General features: G+C 47.3%; 1 protein-coding gene across 1 annotated transcript; it reads right to left on the reverse strand.

The window, feature by feature from the left end:
- Positions 1–722: 722 nt before the first annotated feature.
- On the reverse strand, positions 723–23,785 carry LOC117656698 (uncharacterized). Its single transcript, XM_087894341.1, has 5 exons — positions 23,724–23,785; positions 20,799–20,931; positions 15,233–18,447; positions 8,507–8,546; positions 723–1,482 (listed from the first exon to the last, which is right to left on the reverse strand). Exons 2-5 carry the CDS (start codon positions 20,893–20,895, stop codon positions 851–853), a joined length of 3,984 nt encoding a protein of 1,327 aa, XP_087750467.1. The 5' UTR covers positions 20,896–20,931; positions 23,724–23,785; the 3' UTR covers positions 723–850.
- Between the last annotated feature and the right edge of the window lie 678 nt (positions 23,786–24,463).

The raw sequence follows: 24,463 nt of genomic DNA on the forward strand, positions 1-24,463 counted from the left end.
GGAGGACAGGCCTCAAGAGGCCTAGGAGGAGCATTGTGGTGACAATCTTCCCCCTCCCCTTTTTTTAATATGAAACAACTAAGAACACAATTTCACATTGGAAATGTAATGCTATTCAACTTGCCAAAACTTGGGGGGAGGGGAGGAAAGAATGCAGACACTTCAGAGACAGTCTGTGGGAGCCAAGGCCACCAATGCAGGTGTCTGCAAAAGAAGCAAACCTTTCTCATAACAAAAGGACAATTTATAATTGGACTGTGGGATCAACAAGGGGTTGGGGAGAATGTAAACCATTGTTTAACTATGCATGCTTGCACAGGAAAACCTAGAGCTGGTTTTATTTCTTCAGTGCTGAAATGGTGTATCCAATAAAGTTTTGCTTTTGGGACAACAAAGTCCCTGACAGTGCCTACTTTCTTTGGGTTCACGAGTTGGACCATTGACAAAAGGACTCACAAGACTCCAGTAACAGCGGTTTACAACTTGATAAAACTTTGAGTGTGAGTTTGGCATTAGGGGACCAGCTAAAAATGCTGGATGTCATAACATCAGCTGGGAACCATGGGAGTTATCATCTGAACACATAGCAAAGGCATAACTGCACAAGAGGAAATGTAAGATAACTGGAGAGGGTTCATCAAAGAAGCTGCTAAAGAAAAAAAAAGTCATAAAGAGCAATACACCTCAGTGCCTCTTCATCTTGGGGTAAGAGTGGACCCCTTATTTTTTTGACTCTCTAGAATAAAGTAGGGCTTCCCGCCATTCTCCTGCAGCAACATCTCATCCAGCATCCCCAATGGAAAAACTTGCTCCACTCTTTCCTCTCGTAAAAACTTGGCTTCCGGTTCTGCTAGATGAACATTCTGAAGAGCTCATCCTGTAACTTGGGCTCCATGTACAGACAGTTGGTGTAGTATCTACCCCCATTCTCACAAATGGTTCTCTGCACTATCTTCATCAGCTCTGAAACCTGCCTCTCCCACTCAGCTCCCGTGGCATTGTTGTTGAACCCACAGAAGCGGTTCCCACACATCTGGATCAGCTCCCGCAGATTCTTGTTTTTGGACTTTTGGACGTACTCCTGCAGGGAGGTCCTGCCCAAATTCTCCATGCCGGTGAAAAGGACAATTGTGTGCTTGGTGGATTTGGCCCCAAAGATATCCCAGATTCGCGCTGCAACGGCCATGTCTTCTGAGGTATAGTGCTCCACTCGGGTCACGAAAATGAGGGCATGGGGGCCAGGCCGGGAGAGCTCAATGCAAGCCCTGATCTCTCGTCGCACAATCTCATTGTAGTCTTTGCAACTGAAAATGACAGGCGTGTTGACCACGGAGATCAACGCACCCCACCAGCTTCCCTGCCCTTTTTGGCTCGTCAGGGTAGTGGTCTTGAACTCGCTCCGGCCGAGGATGGAGTTGCCTGTGCTGCTCTTCCCGCTTCCAGGCTTCCCCACCAGGATGAGCCGGAGTCCAATGTCCTTCCCTGAGAGTTTGGAAAACAGAAAAGAGCATAGTTAGATTACTGGGGGAATGGAACACAGCTGTGCAATTTCTATCACTGAAGGCAGAAATAAGCAGGCAGTGAGGATGGCAGGTGATGCCAACCAAGTTCTCTGAGTCCTCGTAGGCCCCAAATGGACCCGTTCAGGGTGGCAGCCAGAGGTGATATTCAGCTGGTTGGCACCAGTTTGGGCAAACCAGTAGGGGAAATTTGGCCTGGGTCGCTGAACCAGTAGTGACCTCTGACTGGCCTCACTCCCTGCCTGGTTACCCGGTCGCTGCTCACTCACTCATTCAATGCTCGCCCACCCCGTCTGCCCGCTTGACACTCACCCACCCCACCTGCCCGCTCGATGCTCGCCTGGCCTGCCCGCCCGCTCAAGACTCGCCCACCCCACCCATCTGCTCGAGGCTCGTCATACCCATCCCAGCCCTATAGCAGGGAGGAGGGCTAGGGCTGGGGCCTCTGAAGGAGGGGAAATGGGGCAACACATGTGACTGACAAAGGGAGAGCGGGCGGCATGCAGGATTAGGCCAGGCCTTTGACAGATTAGGCCAGGCCTGGGCAGAAAATAGGTAGAAAGAATAGCTATAAGTTCAATTTTTTTCCTACTGGGTTCTGTGTGCGTGGCTTGATGGGGAGGGGGTTGTCATGTGACTGAGTGGGTGTGGCTCTAAGTGACATCAAGTTGGACATGCCCACTCAGTCACATGACCCCCCAACCAAGCCACACCCACAGAATCGGTAGGAAAAAATTTTGAATCCCACCACTGGTGGCAGCCCCATACCTGTAGAGAGACATGGAAGGCCTACCCTGCATTTGTGCTGACCTTGCACATCTCACCGGGACATGATGGATTACATCCCAGATGTTTGAAGGAGATGGCAGATGTTATCTCAGAACCATTGTACCAGGGGTGAAATGCTCCCGGTTCAGACTGGATCAGGTGATCCGGTAGTGATTGTGGCAGGTGGATCGGAGAACCGGTAGCCATGTCATTACTTCCTGCTTTTAAAAAAGGCTCTGACGATTGCGTGCCACAGCTGTAATCATCAGAGCCTTTTTTTTAACCTTTTAAAAGCATTTTTTTACAACCTATTCACCCGAATAGGTTATAAAAAAATGCTTTAAAAAGTGTGGGGGGGGGGAAGTTGGCCACGCCCACCCAGTCACATTACCCCCCCACCAAGCCATGCCCACAGAACTGGTAGTAACAAATTTTACATTTCACCACTGCATTGTACCATATCTTAAAAAAATCCTAGAGCAGCAGGGAACTGCCAGAAGATTGGAAAGAGTTGATGTGGTTCCCATCTTTAAAAAAAAGGGGGGACACACACCAGACCTAGGAAACTACAGGCCAATCAGCCTAAAAATCAATACCTGGGAAGATACTGGGATAGAAAAAAAAAAAAAACCAGATCTGTAAACATCCATAAACTAAGTTATAACTAGTACCTAGCATGCATTTGTTAAAAAGAGATCATGCCAAAGCAATCTTATTTCATTCTTTGATAAAGTGACTTAATTAGTAGACCAGTCAAATGCTGTGGATGTAGTAGACTTAGACTTCAGTAAGGGATTCGACAGAGTAGACCACAACCTACTTCTTGCTAAACTAAAAAAATGTGGTGCAGACATCATCACCACCAGATGGCTGACTAACCGTACTCAACCAGTAGTCCTTAATGGTACTGCATCTAAATAAATGGAGGGGAGTAAGCAATGGGGTACCACAAGGTTCTATCTTAGGACCAGGACTCTTCATCAATGACTCAGATGAGGGAGTAGAAGGGGAACTCATCAAATTTGCAGGTGACACTAAGCTGGCAGGAATAGCCAACAACCCAAAAGACAAGCTCAGGAGCCAAAAAGGTCTCAGCAGTCTTAAACAATGGGCCCTATCCACCAACATGAAATTTTACAGGGAGAAAAGCAAGGTTTTATATCTAGGCTGGAAAAAAACCAAAGGTACAAATACAGATTAGGCAAAACCGGGCTCAAAAACAGTAATTGCGAGAGAGACCTCAGAGTCCTAGTGGACGATCCTTTAAACATGAGCCAGCCGTGTGCGGCAGCAACTGAAAAAAACTAGCAGAATATTTGGTTGCATAAACAAAGGCATAGTAGAATCAAGATCACATGAAGTGTTAGTAGCACTTAATAAAGCCTTAATAGAGACATGTCTGGAATCCTGCATCCAGTTTTGGTCTCCGCATTACAAAAAAGAGGTTGAGACTTTGGAAAAAGTGCAAAGAAGAACAACAAAACATATGAAGAATGGTTGCAGGATTTGGATTTGGCTCATCTAGAGAAAAGTAGGACTAGGAGGGACATGGTAGCAGCCTTCCAGTATTTGAGGGGCTGCCCCAAAGAGGAAGGGGCCAATTTTTTTCCCAAAGTACCAGAAGGCAAGACATGAAATGATGGAAACTAATCGAGGAGAGACGCAACCTGGAACTAAGGAGAAACTTCTTGGCAGTGAGGACAATTAACCAGTGGAACAGCTCGCCACCAGAGGTTGTGGGTGCTCCATCACTGGAGGTTTTGAAGAAGAGACTGGACATCTATTTGTCTGGAATGGTATTGGGTCTCCTGCTTGTGGAGGGGTTTGGACTAGAAGACCTCCAAGGTCCCTTCCAGCCCTATTTTGATTGATTGAGTGATCATTTGGGGGCCAGATCATAGAACTGGGGCCATCCTGCCTCTTCTAGGTTGCCTCCTTTCCTTGAAATGACGCCTCTGCTTTGCCATCCAACAGTGCAGAATTCTTCGCTTGCAACCAGGACCTGCTCTTGACTGCTGGGGTGGGTGGAAAAAGCAGGCTGTGATTTGCCTGGGAAGGAAGGAAGGAAGGAAGGAAGGAAGGAAGGAAGGAAGGAAGGAAGGAAGGAAGGAAGGAAGGAAGGAAGGAAGGAAGCAAACAGGAAGGGATGTGTGTGTAGGTGGGTTCTGGATTATCGTCACCGGAGGTTAAAGAGGAATACAGGTTTTATAAAGAATCTTAGAGAAAATATCTACGGCTTCTCGCTTCATCTCATATGTAATGTATATAGTTTTGGTGGGAAGTTTAAAGGAACAATAGCACGTTGGTGATTGGCTAACTCCCTGGCCAGAGAAGTATATAAAGGGAGCTGTTTACTGTATGCTTTGCTGGATTTACACTGTGAATTAAAGAGCTGTTGTTACTGAAGTCCTTGCTTCTGCCTCCTCATTCGGCTAACTTAACATTGGCGATAAAGGTGGGATTGAGGTGAACAAGAAGCAAGCCGAAGAGCTGACAACAACCAATCCAGCCAGGTGGATGAGCTCAGTGCCAAGCGAGACGACTAGGATGTCTGCTTTTGCACCACCAAAGCCTTTTGACCCAGCCAGAGAGAAGTGGGGGTCGTATATGGCTCAGTTCGAGTGTTTTCTGGAGGCTAGCGACCTACAGAGCCTCTCTGACAACAGAAAAAGAGCTCTCTTTCTGAACCACTGTGGCCCCGAAGTCTTCGACATGGCTGAGTCACTATCTGAGCCGATCCCGGTTCAGTTGGTACCGTGGCAGGTTTTACAAGTCACGCTAAGGGCATACTATGCCCCGGTACCCTCCAAATTCGTCCAGAGATATGAGTTCTGGCAACGCAACTCCCTTCCAACGAGTCCCTTCCTGCGCAAGGCCGCCATGCACTGCGAGTACCAAGACCTTAGTTGTACTCCTAGAGCAACTAATCTGTGGCATTAGAGATATTCACCTACAGAGAAGACTTCTGGCCAGGTTAAATCTGACTCTACACATCACTCTTGATGAAGCAAGAGCACACGAATCCTCCAGTAAGGCTGCGGAGACCCTGCAATGACCAACACCATCGCAGACAACGCACAAGTCAGCCCCGGTGCACGGTGAAGTAACCCAGACCGACAGGGAAGAAGAGTCTGATGAAGACGTCTTCCAAACAGAAAGGCATAGACATGATCAGAGAGAGCGGCGAGAGGACTTTGCGAGCTGTGGAGGGTCACACCAATGGCAGACCTGTAAGTTCAGAGACGCCATCTGCAGACGCTGCGATAAAAAGGGACATTTGGCAAGGGTGTGCAGGGCAAGTCCAACCATAAGCCGAAGAGTGGACCTAGCCAATCTGAGCCAGCTAGCACAAAAGGGCCAACAAATATGGCGATCCCAAAAAGGGTGAGAATTTCAAAAGTCACGAGACCTGCAGCACCAGAGTAGGTCAAGCAAGTACCGCCCTAGAAAAGAAGATACACACTGTGGTGGAAATAGAAGGAAGTCCACGTAAATGTAGATCGATAGCAGCTCGTCTCTATCAATCATGTCCTGGGCCACCCTGAAAACGGCCATACCCAGCTTGAAAAGATGTCAACTAGAGCCCCAGCGACTACGGCTACGCGACTACCAAGGGAACAGCATCCCTGTAGAAGGAGTAGACATGTTCCAAGTACGGACAGCATCGGGAGAAGCTATCCCTCACCATGGTCAGCAGACACCTACCGAGCCTCCTGGGCCTGGACTGCTTTAAGGCCCTGGGAATGGGAGTCACCGGAGTCCACAGCATGAGTGGCAGCCTGAGGGACAACCTGATGCAAGAGTTCCAGGACATGTTTGACAACCGGCTGGGCAAGTATGTGGGGACCCCTATCTCCTTTAACTTAGACCCTAACGTAGCCCCAATCAGGCTTAAGGCTTTCGCACTAAAGCCAAAAATTGACCTGGAGCTGGACAAACTCATTAAGCAGGGGGGTGTTAGTCCCAGTAGATCACGCAAAATGGGAAACCCCAGTAGTAACCCCCATCAAGCCAGATGGGTCGGTGTGCATCTGCACTGATTATAAATGCACAATTAATAAGGCTCTCCAATAAAGCACTTATCCTGTTCCAATCGTGCATCATTTACTTCATTTGCTGGGAACCATATGAGATTTATATATTCTGCCCACAAACGATCAGGTTCATCGACGCCCCCCCTCCCACTTATTTCGAGGCCAAGAAGGCATACAAGCTAGCCCTTTAAAGAGCTAAGCAAGACTGACACCGGCTAAGGTGGAACGCATTACTAGAGGCCGCGAAATCCAGCAACCCTCGAGATTTCTGGAGTCTGTTAAACAGGAGGCCAACTAATAGGCTCACTCATTCCGTCTCTGCCACTACGTGGGAACTCTTTCTACACCGAGTCTTTTACGACACTGACGTGCCAGTTTCTTCGACCTCAGGCTCTCTCCCTAACCACCTTCCCAGATGGCCTCCTGTTGAACCATCCACGATTGCCAAGCTAATCGGACAACTCAAACTTCGAAAAGCCCCCGGCCCGAATCTCATCCCAGCCGAAGCCATTCTAGCCCACAAGGACTGGTGGACCCCGGTTCTTACCGAGGTATTCAATGCGATCAACCAAACAGGCCTTATCCCCAAGCTCTGGAAGGATGCCATAATCATCCCAATACATAAGAAAGGTGCCCACTCCGATCCTGGCAACTCCAGGGTGGCCACGGCCGGGAAGAAAAGGAAGAAGAGCAGCAGCAGTTCCAGGAGGAGAAGGAAATCTCCCCTTCCTCCTCCTCCTCCTGGAGATATCTTTGAGGTATATTTGCCTGATTTTTCCATACAAAGCCGACTGGCTCTTTCCCCTTCTTTCCTGTGGCTCTTTCTGGGGAAAAATAGAAAAGGCTCCTTCCTCTTTTTGTATCCAGCTGGCGCTTCCCAAAGCTGGCTTTTCCAGTGTTAGCTGCCCAAATCCCCTTTGATTGTGATTTTTAAAAATTATTATTTACATCGGCCGTCCCTTTCTAGACATCACCAGGCTTTAAAGACTTCTCTTTGTATTAGATTGGTGGATAAATCCCAGGCATGAATATGCCTATGTATTTAAAATGGGAATGAGCAGAAATTCTTAAAAGAAATTTAGCATGAAGCGGGGGAACTGAGATTTGTTAGATTGCTTTCTTTGCGGCATTGCCTTGCTTATGTTGTGCAAAAAATAATAACGGTGCACTGGTTAAGATTCTAAGTTGATGCTGATTGAATTTAAAATAGGACAGTTAAGAAGAGTGTACTGTAATGTAGGGAAGAAATGATAAAATGGAAAAAAAGCTGTATTGCTTCCTGGATGCGGTTTACCACTCTGAGCCCCAAGAGGCAGGAGACAAGGGCTGCCTTGGTGCTACCAGCTGGCACAAATATACCATGGTGAAGGCGGAATGCTGATGCCATGCAAATGCAAGTAGCACTTCACTCCTGCACCTTCCAGCCATCGCCACCGCCACTTCTGCCCGCTTGGGCCGCCCCCCCTCCCTCTGTAACAGCACCATTATCTCATTCAGGCCAGCAAGGGCTGTGCTCCTTTTCGCATGTTGCACCACCTGCAAAGTTGCATGTTGCACGTGCCACCCCCTATGGCAGAGATTTCCAGCCCCATCATGGCCTGGTCCCATATTCCAGAGCTGTGGTAGTCACAGGACCGGCCCTTTGGTCATCCCGGAGCAGCTCCTCCACCCAGGTGCACCAGCCTGCAGGGTGGAGGAGCAGCTCCGGGATGACCAAAGGGCCGGTCCTGTGACTACCACAGCTCTGGAATATGGGGCTGACTATCCCACCAATGTCAGCAAGCCACCGTCAGTCTGCCTACCTTCATTTTCCTTCACTCAGATTGACCAAGCTCCTTGAGAGAAGGAACGCAAAAGAGGTTTCCAGGCTGTGTGCCTGGACCAGGCACTTTCTCTTGGGCCTCCCACCTGAAGGCCTCGCAGAAGCAGACAGGTAGGCCCAAAAGGCAGCTGAGCCTCTCCCCCCCCCAGTGGTCCACGGGATTTAAAATTATGAGTTTGGTGGTCCCTGAGGTCCAAAAGGTTGGAGACCCCTGGGCTACAAAATGGATAAATCCACCCATCCCAGGACTTTGAAGTACACACAAACACAAACACACACACACACACACAAGCTTTGTGCCGGGCCATTCCCCTGTGGTAAGATTGGCAAGCAATGAAGCAGAATTCCTGGGGGACCCTCACCTTCTTCCTTTGCTTGGGCCCCGTGGTCCTCCTGGGATCCCTGAAAGAGAAAAGCAGAAGATCAGACAGGAGACGGTGGAGTTCCTGGGCAGAGTAGAAGAGATGCAATCAATGCCCAGGATGGATGGGAAGAGGCCTTTTTTTTTTGTTTGAAGTCTTGGAAGACATGAAGTTTATGATGGGAATTAAGTTAATGTATATATCTCAGAGGGCCGCGGTGGCTCAGTGGTTAAGATCCTGAGCTTGTCGATCAGAAATGCCAGCAGTTCAGCGGTTCAGTGCCGCATAACAGGGTGAGCTCCCATGACTTGTCCCAGCTTCTGCCAACCTAGCAGTTCGAAAGCAGGTAAAAAATGCAAATAGAAAAATAGGGACCACCTTTGGTGGGAAGGGAACAGCGTTCCGTGCGCCTTTGGCATTGAGTCATGCCGGCCACATGACCACAGAGACGTCTTCGGACAGCGCTGGCTCTTTGGCTTTGAAACGGAGATGAGCATCGCCCCCTAGAGTCAGGAATGACTAGCACATATGTGCAAGGGGAACCTCTGCCTTTACCTTTATATATCTCAGAAGGACCAAATTATGATTCCTGGGAATTTCACTAAACCTTGTGAAATCCAAACCCCCTGCCTCCTTTATTATCCATGAGAATAAACAATCCATGATTGTTGAATAGAGACATTTGACCCAATGAAAACAGAATGGGATTAAAATAAAAAAGAGAGAGAGAGAGAGACTCATGAAAGCTTTTGCAGAAGTCTTGATGTTACCACCCAAGACAATAAATGCCTCTCTTGATGACTCTTGTTCAGGGCAAAAAGATATCTCCAAATTTGTACGGCCTGGCAAGAAACAAAGAATGAAATACAAGCTGCTACAAGCTATTAAAAGTGCCCTGATCTCCCCCTGAAAGGGAAGGCTGGAGAAGGATTGATGTGCCCAAGGTGTCAGGAAATATAATATCCTGCCCTTTTTTTAAGGGGGGGGGACGGGGAAACAAGCGTAATTAATTTGATCCTGTCATCTGTTGCCTTTAGCCTGCCTTTCTTAATGGGCCAGTATTGTTTCCACCTTTCTCAATGAATGGAGTTTAAGGTCATATCCTGTCCTTAATCCCATCACCTGGAGGTGAAGATATTTTGTTTATGAAGGATTTCTTAATGGGCACAAATATTCTCTAAAGACCTCTTGTTGGAGGCTATTAAGAAGGCCTGGGGGCTGTTTCCTGCCTTTAAGAACATGTTTTTTCTCTCTCCCCTCTCCCTCTCTTTCTCTCTCTCTCCCTCTCTTTCTCTCTCTCCCCTGTCCTTCTCTCTTCCTCTCTCTCTCCCTCGCCTTTCTTTCTCTCTCTCTCTACGCTCTTTCTCTCTCTCCCTCTCTTCCTCTCTCTCTCTACGCTCTTTCTCTTGCCCCCTCTTTCTCTCTCTCCTCTATCTTTCTCTCTATATATCTTTCTCTCTTCTCTCTCCCCTCTCTTTCATTCACTCTCCCCTCTTTCTCTCGCTCTCCTCTCTCCCCCCCTTTCTCTCTCTCCTCTCTCTCTTTCCTCTCTCTCCCCCTATCTTTCTCTCTCCCCTCTTTCATTCACTCTCCCCTCTCTTTCTCTCTCACTCTCCTCTCTCTCTTATTGGGTAGTGGGCTTCAGTAAGCATGAAGCAGACCAGCATAGCTACAACAGCATTTATTGACACTAACGGGGCCAGCTAGTGATGGGATCAGCCTTGGTTGTATAAACGGAGGCATAGAATCAAAATCAGGTGACGGATTAATACCACCTGATACACCTGGAACACTGCATCCAGTTTTGGTCTCTGCATTACAAAAAAGAGGTTGAGACTTTGGAAAAAAGTGCAAAGAAGAGCAACTAAGATGATTAAAGGCCTGGAGGCTAAAACATATGACGAACGGTCGCCAGATTTGGGTTTGGCCAGTCTAGAGAAAAGAAGGACTAGGGGGACAGGATAGCAGTCTTCCAGTATTTGAGGGGTTGCCCCAAAGAAGAGAGGGTCAACCTATTCTTCAAAACACCAGAGGGCAGGCGAAGAAACAATGGATGGGAACTAATTACGGAGAGAAGCAACCTAGAAATAAGGACAAACTTCCCAACAGTGAGGACAATTAACAAGTGGGACAGCTTGCCACAAGAAGTGCTTCATCACTGGAGGTTTTTAAGAAGAGACTGGACAGCTATTTGTCTTGGATGAAATAAGGATTCCCACTTTGGATAGAACACCTCTAAGGTCCCTTCCAACCCTACGTCTAGGATTCTCTGAGCCTTCCCTTTCCCTTCACCTTGTCCCTGTCCCTTCTGCTTCCCCTTCCCTCTCCCTCTCCCTCTGCTTCCCCTTCCCCTTCTCTCTCCCTTCCCCTTCCCTTTTCCTCTCTCTCTCCCTCTCCTAATCCTTCCCTCTCTCTTTCCCGTTCCCTTTCCCTTCCCTCTCCCTCTGCTCCCATTCCCTTTCCATTTTCTTATAATCAGACCAACTGCTGGATTCTCTGAGAGAGCCCAGGGCATCTTCACTTCTCGGTGGCATCCAAAAATTGGTTGGTGAGGAAATCATAGTCTTCTTTCTCACGCAAACCAAGTTGGCCTGAGTGGTCCCTGTGTTGACAGGATCTCCGCATAGAGTCAACCCATTTTCTAGGCCAGCAAAGGGAACTGCTTCTCTGGGGAACACGGGACTCTGGGTCTTTTTAACTGCCCAGATTTCAGGAAGCTTTAAAGTTGGGGGAGAGGAGGCAGAGGTTCCCAAGGAGGAGCCCTGCGGGAGGTCTCAGACTACTCCACTCTACTCCATCCTCGCCCTCCTCTCCCCCCATCACCTCTCCTCCTCCAAAGAAGGTGTCAAGTTACCTCAGCCATCCTTCTCAGAGGACAGATGCAAGTGATTGCCTCACTCCATTGACCAAGTCCTACTTCAGTCATAGCAGCGCATCGGAATTGGTACTGAAGGTTTAGGTGGACATCTTCCAGGGTGAATTGATCCTTTGGGCCTTCTGTTTGGAGACTTTTCCAATTCTCCTCTCCTGCAATCTGATATTCCACCTGGTACCTGGAGACCGAAGCCTTCCTGATGGCTACCGGATCAATACTGATGTGGAAACTATTTGGGTGCACTTGCTCAACCTTAGGAGGGGGCGGTCTTCTTTCCCAACATGGAGAGCATGGAATCAAAGATGCACACGGCTGTCTTTAGAAGAGCACATGATGGCCGTTGCCAGAGGGGCTTTTTATCAGATTCGCCTGATACACCAGTTGTACCCCTTTCTGAGTCGGGATTCCTTATGCACAGTCACTCATGCTCTCGTCACTTCTCGCCTGGACTACTGCAACGCTCTCTACATGGCGCTCCCCTTGAGGAGCACCCAGAGGCTCCAACTGGTCCAGAATGTGGCCGCGCAGGTGATTACGGGAGCGACATGGCGCTCCCATATAAGACCTCTCCTGCGCGAGCTGCACTGGCTCCCAGTGGTCTTCCAGGAGCGCTTCAAGGTGTTGGTTCTCACCTTTAAAGCACTCCATGGCTTAGGGCCAGGGTATTTACGAGACCGCCTTCTGCTACCGATAACCTCCCACTGGCCAATACGCTCTCACAGAGAGGGCCTCCTCAGGGTGCCGTCGGTCAGGCAATGTCGGCTGGCGTCCCCCAGGGGGAGAGCCTTTTGTGTGGGAGCACCCGCCCTCTGGAATGAGCTACCTCCTGGAATACGGTTGATACCGGATCTCCGCACTTTCCGTAAGGCCCTGAAGACGTTTTTATTTCAGCAAGCCAGCCTGGCCTGAATAGGTTTTATGGGTTAGTTTTTAATTGTGTAGCTTGGGGTTTTAAATTAGGAGGCCGATTAATTTAATTTATTTTTAGTTATCTTAACTTTTATATTGTATGTTATTTTAATTTTCGGCTGTTCACCGACCTGAGTCCCTTCAGGGAGAAGGGCGGTATATAAATTCAATAAATAATAATAATAATAATAATAATAATAATAATAATAATAATAATAATAATAATAATAATAATAATAATAATAATAATAATAATAATAAAGATCATAGTCAACCTAAGAATTATAGGCCAATATTGCTTTTAAATACTGATTATAAGATTTTTGCTGAAATACTAGCAAATAGGTTAATGGTAATTATGCGACAAATGATTCATAATGACCAATCTGGATTTATAAGTGGGAGACAAATGAAAGGTAATGTAAGACAAATTGTAAACTTATTGGAATATTTGGAAAGGAACAACCAAGTCCCTGCAGCACTTATCTTTTTGGATGCGGAGAAGGCATTTGATCAATTGAATTGGCAATTTTTATTGAAAATAATAGAAAAGATGCAGTGTGGAGAATACTTTACACAATCTATTAGGGCAATATATCAGAGACAAACAGCACAAATAATAATTAATGGTGGTTTAACAGAAACTTTTAAAATTGAAAAAGGAACAAGACAGGGATGCCCCTTATCACCATATTGTTTATTTTAACTTTGGAACCTTTACTGAATAAAATACGAGGGTCAAATAAAATAAAGGGAATTAAAATTAGACATCATGACTATAGATTAAGAGCATTTGCGGATGACTTGGTTGTTACTTTAACCCAACCAGTACAATCAGTTACAGGCTTACTGGATATAATTAGCCAATACGGTCAAATGTCTGGATTTAAACTAAATAAACAAAAAACAAAGATAATAGCTAAAAATATGATGGTAAAGCAAAAAGAAGACTAGAAAGACTAACAGGATTTGAAATAGTAAAAAAGGTTAAATATTTAGGGGTATATATTACAGCCTCAAATGTAAAATTATATAAAAATGATTATGAATTGCTATGGCAAAAAAAAGAAAGAAAGAGATGGAGAATTGGGGAAAACTACAATTATCTCTGTTGGGGAGAATAGCAGCAATAAAAATGAATGTTTTACCTAGGTTTTTATTTTTGTTTCAAATGATACCAATACTTAAGAAAGATGATAATTTGAGGGAATGGCAGAAGGGTATTAATAATTTTGTTTGGGCAGGGAAAAGACCGAGATAATGCAAGATATACGTGAAAGAGAAGGTCTTAAAATGCCTAATCTAAGATTATACTATGAAGCAGCTGTTTTAATAATAATTAGTGAGTGGATTAATTCAACAGAAGAAAGAATATTGAATATTGAAGGATATGATTTGTTATATGGCTGTCATGCTTATTTATTATATGACAAAAAGGTGGATAAGACCTTTAAAAGCCATATACTAAGGAATGCCTTGTTACGAGCTTGGAAGAAGTATCAATATAAGTTAAATTATAAGATACCTATATGGGCAATACCCAGACATGAGGTAGAGAATATAAGTGTAGAACAAAAGCAGGAGGTGATTACCTATAAAGAGCTTCTTAAAATGGAAGGCGGTATATTGCAGTTAAAAATCTATAAAGGCATTAAAAGAAGAAAAAATAATTCAAACTTGGTTTCAGTATGGACAGTTGCAAGCTAGATGGAAAGAAGACCAGAGAATTGGTATCATGCAGAAGGAGGAAAATTTGGTAAAACAAATTAGAGATCAAAGCCAAATGCATATAAAAAGATTATATAATATATTGATAGAAATAGACTCAGAAACGGAATTAGTTAAGGATTGCATGATAAAATGGGTACAAAACATTCAGGAACCAATAATGATGGAAACTTGGGAAAAAATATGGGTTAGAAATGTAAAATTTACGCAAGCACAAAATTTAAGAGAAAATGTTTATAAAATGTTCTATAGATGGCATTTAGATCCTAAAAAGTTGGCTTGTATGTATCCAAATTTGCAATCTAAGTGTTGGAGATGTGATTGTGATGATGCTACTTATTATCACATATGGTGGACTTGTAAAAAAGTTAAAGCATTTTAGATTAAAATATGGTGAATTATCCAAAATATTCTTAAAAAGAAGATAAAGTTTACTCCACAATTGTTTTGTTGGGTATAATCACAGATTATACAGTTATAGAGACTAAATTGATTTTAAATTTAATAACTGCAGCTAGACTTTTGGTAGCACAATATTGGAAGAAGGAAGATTTGCCTACTATTGAAGAATGGACATTAAAAGTGGCCAATTTGGCAGAAATGGTGAAAATTTCAGCATATTTGAAAGATCATTCACAAGAAAGATATATATCGGAATGGAGAAGATGGATTGATTATATTCAAAACAAATATCGGAAAAGTATCAAATAGCTAATGAATGAATAGAAAAGTTAAGAGTATGTATATTTAGTTAAGTAAAAGGCGAGTTAAAGTGTCGAGGGGGGGATAGGAATCTGTAGTTAGTTAGTTTAGCTTAGCATATGATTGTTAATTGTTTTACCCTGTATTTTGTTCTGGGAAGTCCGGGGGGGGCAAGGGGGGCGGGGAGGGGGGGAAGGAAGGGGGGGAAGGGGAAATATTTGAATTTTTTTTCTTTTTTGTAAAACTTTTTAATAAAAAAAGAAAGAAAAGGAAAAAAAAGAACTGGTAGCAAACTGGTTCGGATTTCACCACTGACCAGAAGGCAGAGCAAGAAACAATGGCTGGGAATTAATCCAAAAGAGAAGCAAGAGAAACAGGACAAAGCAGGGATTCTAAGAATCTCTCTTTTACAGTCGGAATGTGGGAAGCGGTACCAGAGGTTCCAAACACTGTAGGAGATGCCAGGGAATTCTCTCTGCTCTCCTCCTCACATTCACCCAGAAGAGAATTACCTGTTCAGTCTTCTCTGCAGGATAGATGCAAGTGGTCTCCTCACTCCATCGGCTGATCTCAAGATCTGTCACAGCAGCACATCGGAATTGGTACTGAGTAGTGAGGTGCACATTTTCTAGGGTGAATTCATTCTTAGAACCTTCTACATGGAGACTTTTCCAGTTCTCCTCTCCTGCAGCCCGATATGCCACTTGGTACCCAGAGATTGAACCCATCGCTTCGGCCATTGGATTAATAGTGATCAGGAAACTATTTGGTTTGACAGGCTGAACCTTAAGAGAGGGAGGACTTCTAAGAGCAGCTTCCAGCTCCTGACGTTCCTTGAGGATGTCCATGGTCAAGGTTAAACTTTTGGTCTCCACCATCTTTAAAGAGTCAAAGAAATCCTTCATGCTCTCAGTGCTCATTTTCCAGAACATTTCAGCAACCGCATTACGGCTTCCTCCATTTTGGGTGGGAGCAAAGAGAGCTGAATGGTTGAATCTGAAGTGCAGAGGGGTTCCTGACTCATCCTGAGCACACGGCAGGTCAGCCTCCTTGAGGGCCTCCAGGACAGGTGGGGTCCCCCCATCCGCAAAGGTGATCAGGAGTTGGATGTTATCCTTCACATCTTTTCCCAACATGGAGAGCATGGAATCAAAGACACATTTCTGGGCATGAGTTGAATGGGAAAGGAAGGCTTGGGCCACCAAGCAGATGGCATCCACGTGGTCAGTGCCCCCTGGGGTGGAGAAAAACTCCAGAAGCTGCTTCTCCACCAGTTTGTCTTGCTCTGCATCGCCAAATCCTGGCGTGTCAATGATGGTGAGAGAATAGGGAATTCGGAAACATTTCTGATGGTTCACCATGTAGGCTGTCACTTCAGACGTCCTGCTTCCAGCTTTACTTCTTTGGGTGATTTCATGAATGAGTTTGAATCTGAAATTATCTTCCCACTGGACACCCAGAATATAATTGATCATCCCGTTGATCAGAGTGGTTTTCCCAGACAGGGTTGCTCCCATCACCAGGATGACTTTGTTGGGCACTTCCAGGCTCTCCTTTCCAAGCTGGTACATGAGACAGGAGGTGGAGGCAACTGAGGGGACTTCCTCCAGAGTAAGTGCAAACACTAATGGCTGGCTGTCCTCCACCAGGAACCTTTTCTGAAGGAACTGTTGGGCTATGTTGTCTCTGCCTTCTTTTTCCAGTGATGTGGAGACCTCCAACTCCTCACTGGGGACACCCAGAGTTCCATTATCACACACGGCCAACACCCGTATTCTGTACACTGTCTGGGGATTCAGACCTTCGATAGAGTAAAATTCTGTTTTTCTCCCAGTCCTTTTTTCAGCCCATTGGTCCTTCCCAACTCCAGCCTCCACCGTTCTGTACTCCACCTTGTACTCCTTGACCACAATTCCTGAGGCAACGATGCTGGGACTCATCCAGGCCACAGAGATGACAGAAGATGCTGCAGTGACCATTCTTAATTCCTCAGGAGGGCTGGTGGGAAGGGTCTTTATGGATGGGCTCAGGTCACTGGATTTACTAAGGCCTGGCTTGCAACAAGCAGCATACTGGAACTGGTACTCTGTGTTTGGAGGTAGATCTTTCAGCAGGAACATCTCCCTGTTGTCCTCTGTCCTCATGGTCTTCCAGTTATTTTCCCCTGCAACCTTGTACTTTACCAGATAGTTGGAGATGGAAGCCTTTCCATATTCAGCTGGCTGAAACTTCAGTTGAATGCTGTCGTGTCTCAGTTCACTGATCAGGAATTGGAGTGGTTTTGAGGGCAACTCATAGTTCTTGCTGACCAGCTCTCCATCCTCATAAAAGTGTACTGAGGCTCCTGGGGTGTCCACATCTGGTTTTGAGGCCACAACAAAGCGGACCTTCTCATTGGATTGATTGATACTGAAAAAGTCTTTGATGGATTTTGCAGCTTGGCGAGAATTGCGGGTCCTCTCCTTGTCTTCAAACCAGGCCATGCCTTCCTTCACCCCAGGACTGGATCTTGTGGACTTGGTTGATTCTTGCAAGAATTGCTCCTGAAGCCACTTCTGTAAGCTCAACAGAAATGGCTCCTCTTTACGTAAAGAAGTGAATGTAAAGGAGACCACATGTACATTCTGGGGGTCCAGAACTATTTCTTCCAGCTTGTTCTGAGATGAGATAACTTCTATATTATTTAGAATAGTCAGATAAGATTTGACAAAGTTAATTTCTCTTTTTTTGCTGTCCAGAAATTGATGGAGTCTTTGGCTGTTGAAGGGCGACTGGTTGACGGACATCAAGAGGTCCACCAGGGTCCCTTCCTCCTGCCCTCCTCCCCGGATGGAAGGCAACATTCTGGCCAGCTCTTTCTGGAAAGTCTGCCTGTGTTGCTTGCAGAGATCCTTGAACTGCTGGATCTTCCTCTGGATCTCAGGGAAGGTCTCAGCAATGGGATTCTTGGCTAGATCGTTGCTTTGCATATGGATTTCATTGAGATCCTCCAAGATCATTTTAGCATCAAAGATCAACGTTAGGCTGATCTCACGGACCATCTTAGCTGCTGTGGTGTCCAGCTTGGTCAGAGGGTAGAGCCAGACCCTCATAGGCACAGCCTTCTCCCCATCTTTCCCTAACATTTTTGGGAGAGTTTCATAAACTTTCATGGCATCTTGGAAAGTGACTGGATTTCTCTCCAAAGAAAAGTCTCCATGGAATTTGCACCTGAACTTCAGAGCATCCTCTTTCTCCTTCGCAGTCAGTTGGACCTCTGCTTCTCCTCCAATAGATATTTCCTTCGTGAGTGTAGCCCGGAGGTTTCCCTCTATATTTTTTACCATCTCCTTTGAAGAAACTTCTCGGTCAAAGACAAAAAAGGCCTGGGCTCCATAGAGGATGGCGGTGACCACATGGGTGGCTGTGCCATGCTCAAAGACGGCTTTGTGAGAGATATTCTGGATTCCTAGGTGGTTCATTGTCAGCTGTTCATACCTGGTGGTGGTTTTGTACTGAACGGTGACTCTGGCCTGTTTCTTGGACTTCTTTTTGTCATGAAGATACTTGGCTGACCCTCCCACTTCAACCAGCCCTCCCAGGAAACTGGCCGTGAGGGAGGCTGAGATGTCCAGGGCAGAGCTCTTATCATCTATGCTGTCGGATGCAATGATTTCAGATTCAGTTTTGGGCTGAGGCTTGATGGTCAGGTCCTTCTGAAGAGAGTCGTAATCCCAAAGGGTGACTCCTGCATGGAACAGAAGAAAACAGGGACATGAATTGAACACTGTCTTCCAAAACACCTGCAGCTGGACAGAGGAGCTCCAGAGAGATGGGACAAGGGAGACATCATTTCCTCTAGTGGGCTCCTTCATTTGTTCTGTCTGACCATCACCTGCATGTTTTGCAAAATACCACAAACTCCAAAGGCTTTTGACTGAGTAGAGGGGAATGGGAACTGCTATGCACCTCTTGATCTCCACTCCCTGGAGAAACTATGATTTTCATCACATGTTCTGACGTGATTTCTCTGTTCAGACCCCCCTCAGGAAAGGCACATCCCTCACTTCACCACTCTGTGAGATCTGAACTCCTTTTTAAAATCATTTACCAAACCATTTCAGTGACTTTGGTTCGGGAGAGGAAAATTCATCCCATGATTGGCAGTCAAGGGTGCCCCGCTGTGTGCCTGGCCAAAGGGTGGATATGCATTCCTAGGCAGAAGTCCCTACTTGCCTAGCTGCTACCATATTTCCCCCAAAAAAGCCCCACCCTGATTTTGTTGGGGTGGTGGTGGGCTTAATATAACTCTTCCCCCAAAATAAACCCGGTTGTTGGGTGTGGCCCACCGGCCCCTTGGTGCAGTGCAGATACTGCTAATTCTGGCCGCAGAGGCAGAGTGGGGGGAGAGAGAGGTGATCCAGATGTGCCGCACAGTTGCCTGGCTCCCAGGAGGCTCGTGGGAGGCTTATGCAGCATCACGGGCAGAGGGTGGAGATGGAGGCATGGGGGGTGGGGGAACAATCCTGATGCCTACTCCATGCAGCCACAAGCAAGCCCAGAGAAAAAACGGACTTCCCTTTGCCGCTTGGCACAGCACTGATACTGTTAAGTCCAAGGGCAGAGGGAGATGCAGTGGGGAGGAAGGAGATTGTTTCAAGGTAGATTTATTCGTCAGTAAAAGCCCCCTCTCCCCCCTTAACAAACCATCATTACAGGTATATATCTACATAAGACAGGAACCATAACTACCTCACAGACGCAGCTGAAGGCAGCTCCTCGAGAGTCAGGAATACATCTCAAACAGATTCTGCCAAGGCTGCAGACATAAACCCTGTAACAGAGATCTGGACAGGCTGCATGGCTGCGTGTCAGCTTTGGAAGCCATATTAGCCCTGGAAGTTTCCACGCTGCCACCATTTCATGTGTGGGAAAGTAGGAGGGGGGATTCAGTAGAGGGAATGTAGTTAGACAAAATAGCATTCTTCCTTTCGGTCAAGGTCGTGACAGTCCTGCATCTGGAGAAGGAGTGGTCGGAGTGATGTCTCGAGATGGGACGGATGGGGATTGGGACGTGTGAGGGACCGATGGGTGCAGGGGATGGATTTGGGGGTCTTGAGTCACTGAGGGAAAACCCGGAACTCTCAGATTTGGGCTTTTCCAGATGTGCCAGTATATCTATTCTAATAAATGGAACGTTGAGAAAATGCTTGCCTTGGAGTTTTTAATTGGAGTTGGGGTTTTCTGGAACGCTGACACTGCGTGGCTCACAGGAGGAGAGTAGGAGGCTTGTGCGGCAGCACAAGCAAGAGGTGGAGGAGGAGAGTGGGGGCAGCCAATCCTGATGCCCCGCACAGACGCCTATCCGGCAGGGCCACACACAAACCAAGTCACAGTGGGACAGAGCGGGTGGCACATTGGGATTGCCTGCCTCCCCCCCACCCCCAGCCCCATGCCTCTGGCTTCACCTGGCTTCACCCCACACTATTCACCCAGAGGGAGACGAAGCTTCATCTGTTTGCAAATGGGACACTTTGAAACAGAGCTAATTGCTCCTTTTCAAAGTCTCCCATTTGCAAGCAGGTGAAGCTTTGAGCCTCCCTCATTTCTCTGTCTGGGCAAAAAGTGTTTGGGCGCCTATGGATCACTTGCTAACGGAGCATTTTGGCTGGCTGCGTCGCTTGGCCTCCTGCTCCAGTGCTGGGCTGGTACGGGAAGAAGTGAGCCAGTGGCCACGTGGACTCCTACTGCGCATGCAGGTGCTGACGCAGTGAGGCAGTGGTCAGAGCGTAGAGCCACGGGGCTCCTAAGGGGAGCCGGTGTGCATGTCGGGCACTTCCATGCCTGCCTCGTCATGGTGGCACTCAAAAAGTTAAGACACTCCCGAAAATAAGCCCTAGTGCTTATTTAAGGGCCCGAAAGAAAATAAGACCGGGTCTTATTTGGGGGGAAATACGGGTATTAGCAGGCCATGGGCCCAGGAGTCCCACTCTGAAGCATCCCTGGGCTGAGCCCATGCACTGATGGCAGCTCCAGTCTTCTTCCTGCCAGAGTTTCCCGCAGGAGATGCCCATCCGCTTCTTGTCTTCCGGCTCCTACCTGGGATGAGGGTATCCCTGCGGCAGTCGTACAGCATCCCCAGCTGGAAGGGGCGGCCCAGGGCTGGGGTCTCAATGGGGGCCTCTGCCTGGGCCATGCTTGGCTCCTGAGTGCCGCTGGTCCTTCTGGTTCCCTGTAAGAGAGGAGAAACTTCTGGAGGATGCCAGAACTGACCGATGACTCTCCGAGGGGACGCAGGATGTGGCCACCCTCCACCCACTGATGTCGGTTTGCTTTGTCAGGGAATTCCACACCTTCTGTGTCCAAAGGGAGTCAGAAAACTCTGACGTGAACTTGAAGTTTTATAACAATGAATATATATTTATAAGATGCGGCAAACAAGGCGGCCAGGGGAGCAGGAGCATCGTGAGGTAAATCATCAGGTAAACCCCAGAACAGCAGAGACAGAAGAAAAAAGGCGGGAAAAAGAGAAACTCCCCCTTCTCCCCCAGCAACCAATCATAACATAGATTGCCTCAGGCAGGGGCCCACGGTGCCTTCCAACCAGTCAGCGACAACCATGCTCTCTGGCCCAGTGTACATTTTGCTGTTTGAGTTATTAAAGGAAATATCTTAGAACAGGGGTGTCAAACTCACGTTGTCACATCGTCGTTACGTGACGTATTATGACTTTCCCCCCTTCGCTAAACAGTGGGTGCGGGTGGCCACGGGCCGTGAGTTTGACACCCGTGTCTTAGAACTACTCCAATTTTATAGCTGGACAGCATTTACACCGAGTTGTCCCGCAAGATCTTTGTGTCTTTGTATGCTCCATGGCTTTGTGATGACATCAGCCAAGTTGTTTTCTGAGAGAGAATAAATTAGGTCTATTCAGTGGTGGGCTGCAAATTTTTTAACAACTGGTTCTCTGGCTGGGTAGGCGTGGCCCGTTGATCATGTGACTGGGGGGGTGATGTCACTCATCACATCCAGCCCCGCCTCCTGTCCACCCGCCTCAAAGGCAGAGGTAGGATTCAGCCGGTTAGGACTAATCCCACCACTGGATGGCACCACCCCTTCCCATTGTTCAGCCTGTTTTCTGGCTGTTTTGGGGGGCGTTTTCAGGCCATTTTTTAGGGCTCTCCCAAAAAGCAGGCTGAAAAATAGGAGGGGGCGGGGCCAGCCAGTGGTGGGATTTGCCGGTTCTCCAAACTGCGCCTAATCTTAACTACCGGTTTGCCAGAACCGGTGCGAACCTCTGGGTCTATTGCATTTTCTTTCGTCGCTTCTCTTGACGTAATAAATACTTTAGGTCAACATGTTTGCTTCTCTCACACCTGTTGCCATTTGTGTACATGTTGTGTTATCTTCAAATACTGGTTTCATGCTCTTTGCTTCACTATCCACATCCTTTAACTATTGTGTCTACCGTGATAACTCTGAACACAATTCTGACAATGCTATGAGCTCCGCCTCAGCCGTGGAATTGGCAACGGAAGTCAGTTTTCTCGATGGCCAGCCAACTAGTCGCCTGTTTGCACACATGACAATACAGTCCTGAGGTTGACCTTGTATCTTGTACACAGATCATCCATAAGTGCAACCAATGCCGTTTCTGTCCTATATCCAAGCCTGAATTATGAAGACTGCTAAAGTTTTGGATAATCCATTTCATCCAGAAACCTCTGGAGCTGCCACACAGCCACCCTCTCCAGAAACTTCCCCCAAAAGGAAGATGGGTTGATCTTTGGATGACCTCAGAGGTCATCTAGTCCAACCCCCTATTCAAGCAGGAGACCCTTACAGAATCATAGAATCACAGAGTTGGAGGGCACCTTGGAGGTCCAGAGATGAAGCACCCATGACGTCTGGTGGAAAGCAGTTCCACTGGTGAATTGTTCTCACTGTTAGGAAGTTTCTCCTTAATCCCAAATTGTTTCTCCCCTTGATGAATTTCTGTCCATTCTTGGAAACCATCCAAGGAGAGAAGCAACCTAGAATCAAGGTGAGACCCCCCCCCACCCTCTCACCCGCAGAGGGCAAAGCGTGATCCCTCCAGGGAGACCAAAATTTGGAATTGTGGGCGGGGGAGATGGAATTGAGGAGGATAATTGGGGGAGGAGGGTTGTCGGAAGAAGGAGTTGCTTCCCTACTCCCGATTTGTGGTCTCACCTTATTTGGCTGCCAGGAGAGAATTCAGCAGCCTTCAGAAAAGGAGCAATTGTTGCTAAGTTCCCTGCTTTTCTCCTCCTTCCCCCCCTCCAACCTGAAGTTGCCTTTCCTACCAAGGAAGATGGGATCCTAAACATCCCAGGATCCCCTTCCCAATGTTAGGATCTCATCTACTAACGTCCTTCCATTAGCCCCCCCTCCCCTCCCCCATTGACTTTGCTAACATTAGGATCTCCGCTGCCCCATCCATCCGTTGGCATTCCCCACAGACAAGGAACCTCTTGCTCTCGGCTGCTCCCTGACCCGCTTCCCCACCACAGGCCCAGGAGGAGCTCTGCCCTCGCCCCGCTCCACCCTGCGGCCCTGGGGAATGCCCGCTTGGGGGTCCTGGGGCTTCTGTGGGGTCCCACCTGGTTGAAGGGATCCGGAATACTGGGTGGCAGGTGGATCTGCCAGTCCTCCTCTGCTTCTGCTTCTGCTTCTGCTTCTGCTTCTGCTTCTGCTTCTGCTTCTGCTTCTGCTTCTGCTTCTGCTTCTGCTCCGCCAGATCTCCCCGGCCTTTGAACTGCGGGTGGAGTTTATCTTGGGAACAAAGTCCACAGGAAACCCGATGAGACAATCGACCTTTCCAGCCGCATCTCATCAGCTCTTCTGGGTTTCCTATCCTAAAAAGGGTCCCTGAAATGGGGACAACCTTTCCTCCCCGTCCTTGGAGGTCTTCTTCAGTGTCTGCTCCAGCCTGGGAGGCTGGGGAAAAGGATGAGGGAAGCAGAGGGTCTTCCTCAAAGCAGGAGACCCTGGGAAGCCCCTTACCTGCCCTTCCCCCTGAGCCCGGCAAGGGGGTGCAGCTGCCGCCCACTTCCTCCAAAGGCTGGACCACCTTTGTTGCCAAGTGTGGAGACCCCCCTGCTCTGTAGAGCTGCTTCTGCTCATAGGGAATTTGACTGACATTCCTCCAGAATGTGGAGTATTCCAAGAGAGAGAAGAGTTGGGGTCTTCTGGAAGGAGGCAGGTCTTCCTCCCACTGCCCCCCCCCGTCTATCTTCCCTTGTTAAGGTTAGAGACCCTCCCCACTCTCCACCCCATGGTTATCCCCCTGGGACCTCCCATTGGTCTGAGGGGAGGGGTCCAGAGGGGGACCTCGGACTTTGAGACTCTCTCTGAAACAACTGAGATTGGCAGACTCCGATGATGCTCTCAGAAATCGCATTGATTTTCAGGAGTGTCCGTCAGATGTCGTCAAAAGTTGATTTGATTTAGAGAAAGGGCAAAAACTGTGGTTGCAAAATTATAAAATAATAATGTCAACTGCATATAAGGAAAATTTGTATAAGATGTTTTACAGGTGGCATTTACCCCTGACGAGAATAGCCAGAATGTTCAAGAATAAATCCAAAAAGTGTTGGAAATGTCATCAGACACCGGGCTCATATTACCATATGTGGTGGACATATGTAGAAGCTAAAAGATACTGGACTAAAATCCACACGTTGGAAAAAATGACAAAAAGACACATAGACTTTAAACCAGACATTTTTTTTTTTTATTAGGGA

The sequence above is a fragment of the Pantherophis guttatus genome, chromosome 4 (assembly GCF_059756535.1).
Source record: "Pantherophis guttatus breed Tessera chromosome 4, ASM5975653v1, whole genome shotgun sequence".
NCBI lineage: Eukaryota > Metazoa > Chordata > Lepidosauria > Squamata > Colubridae > Pantherophis > Pantherophis guttatus.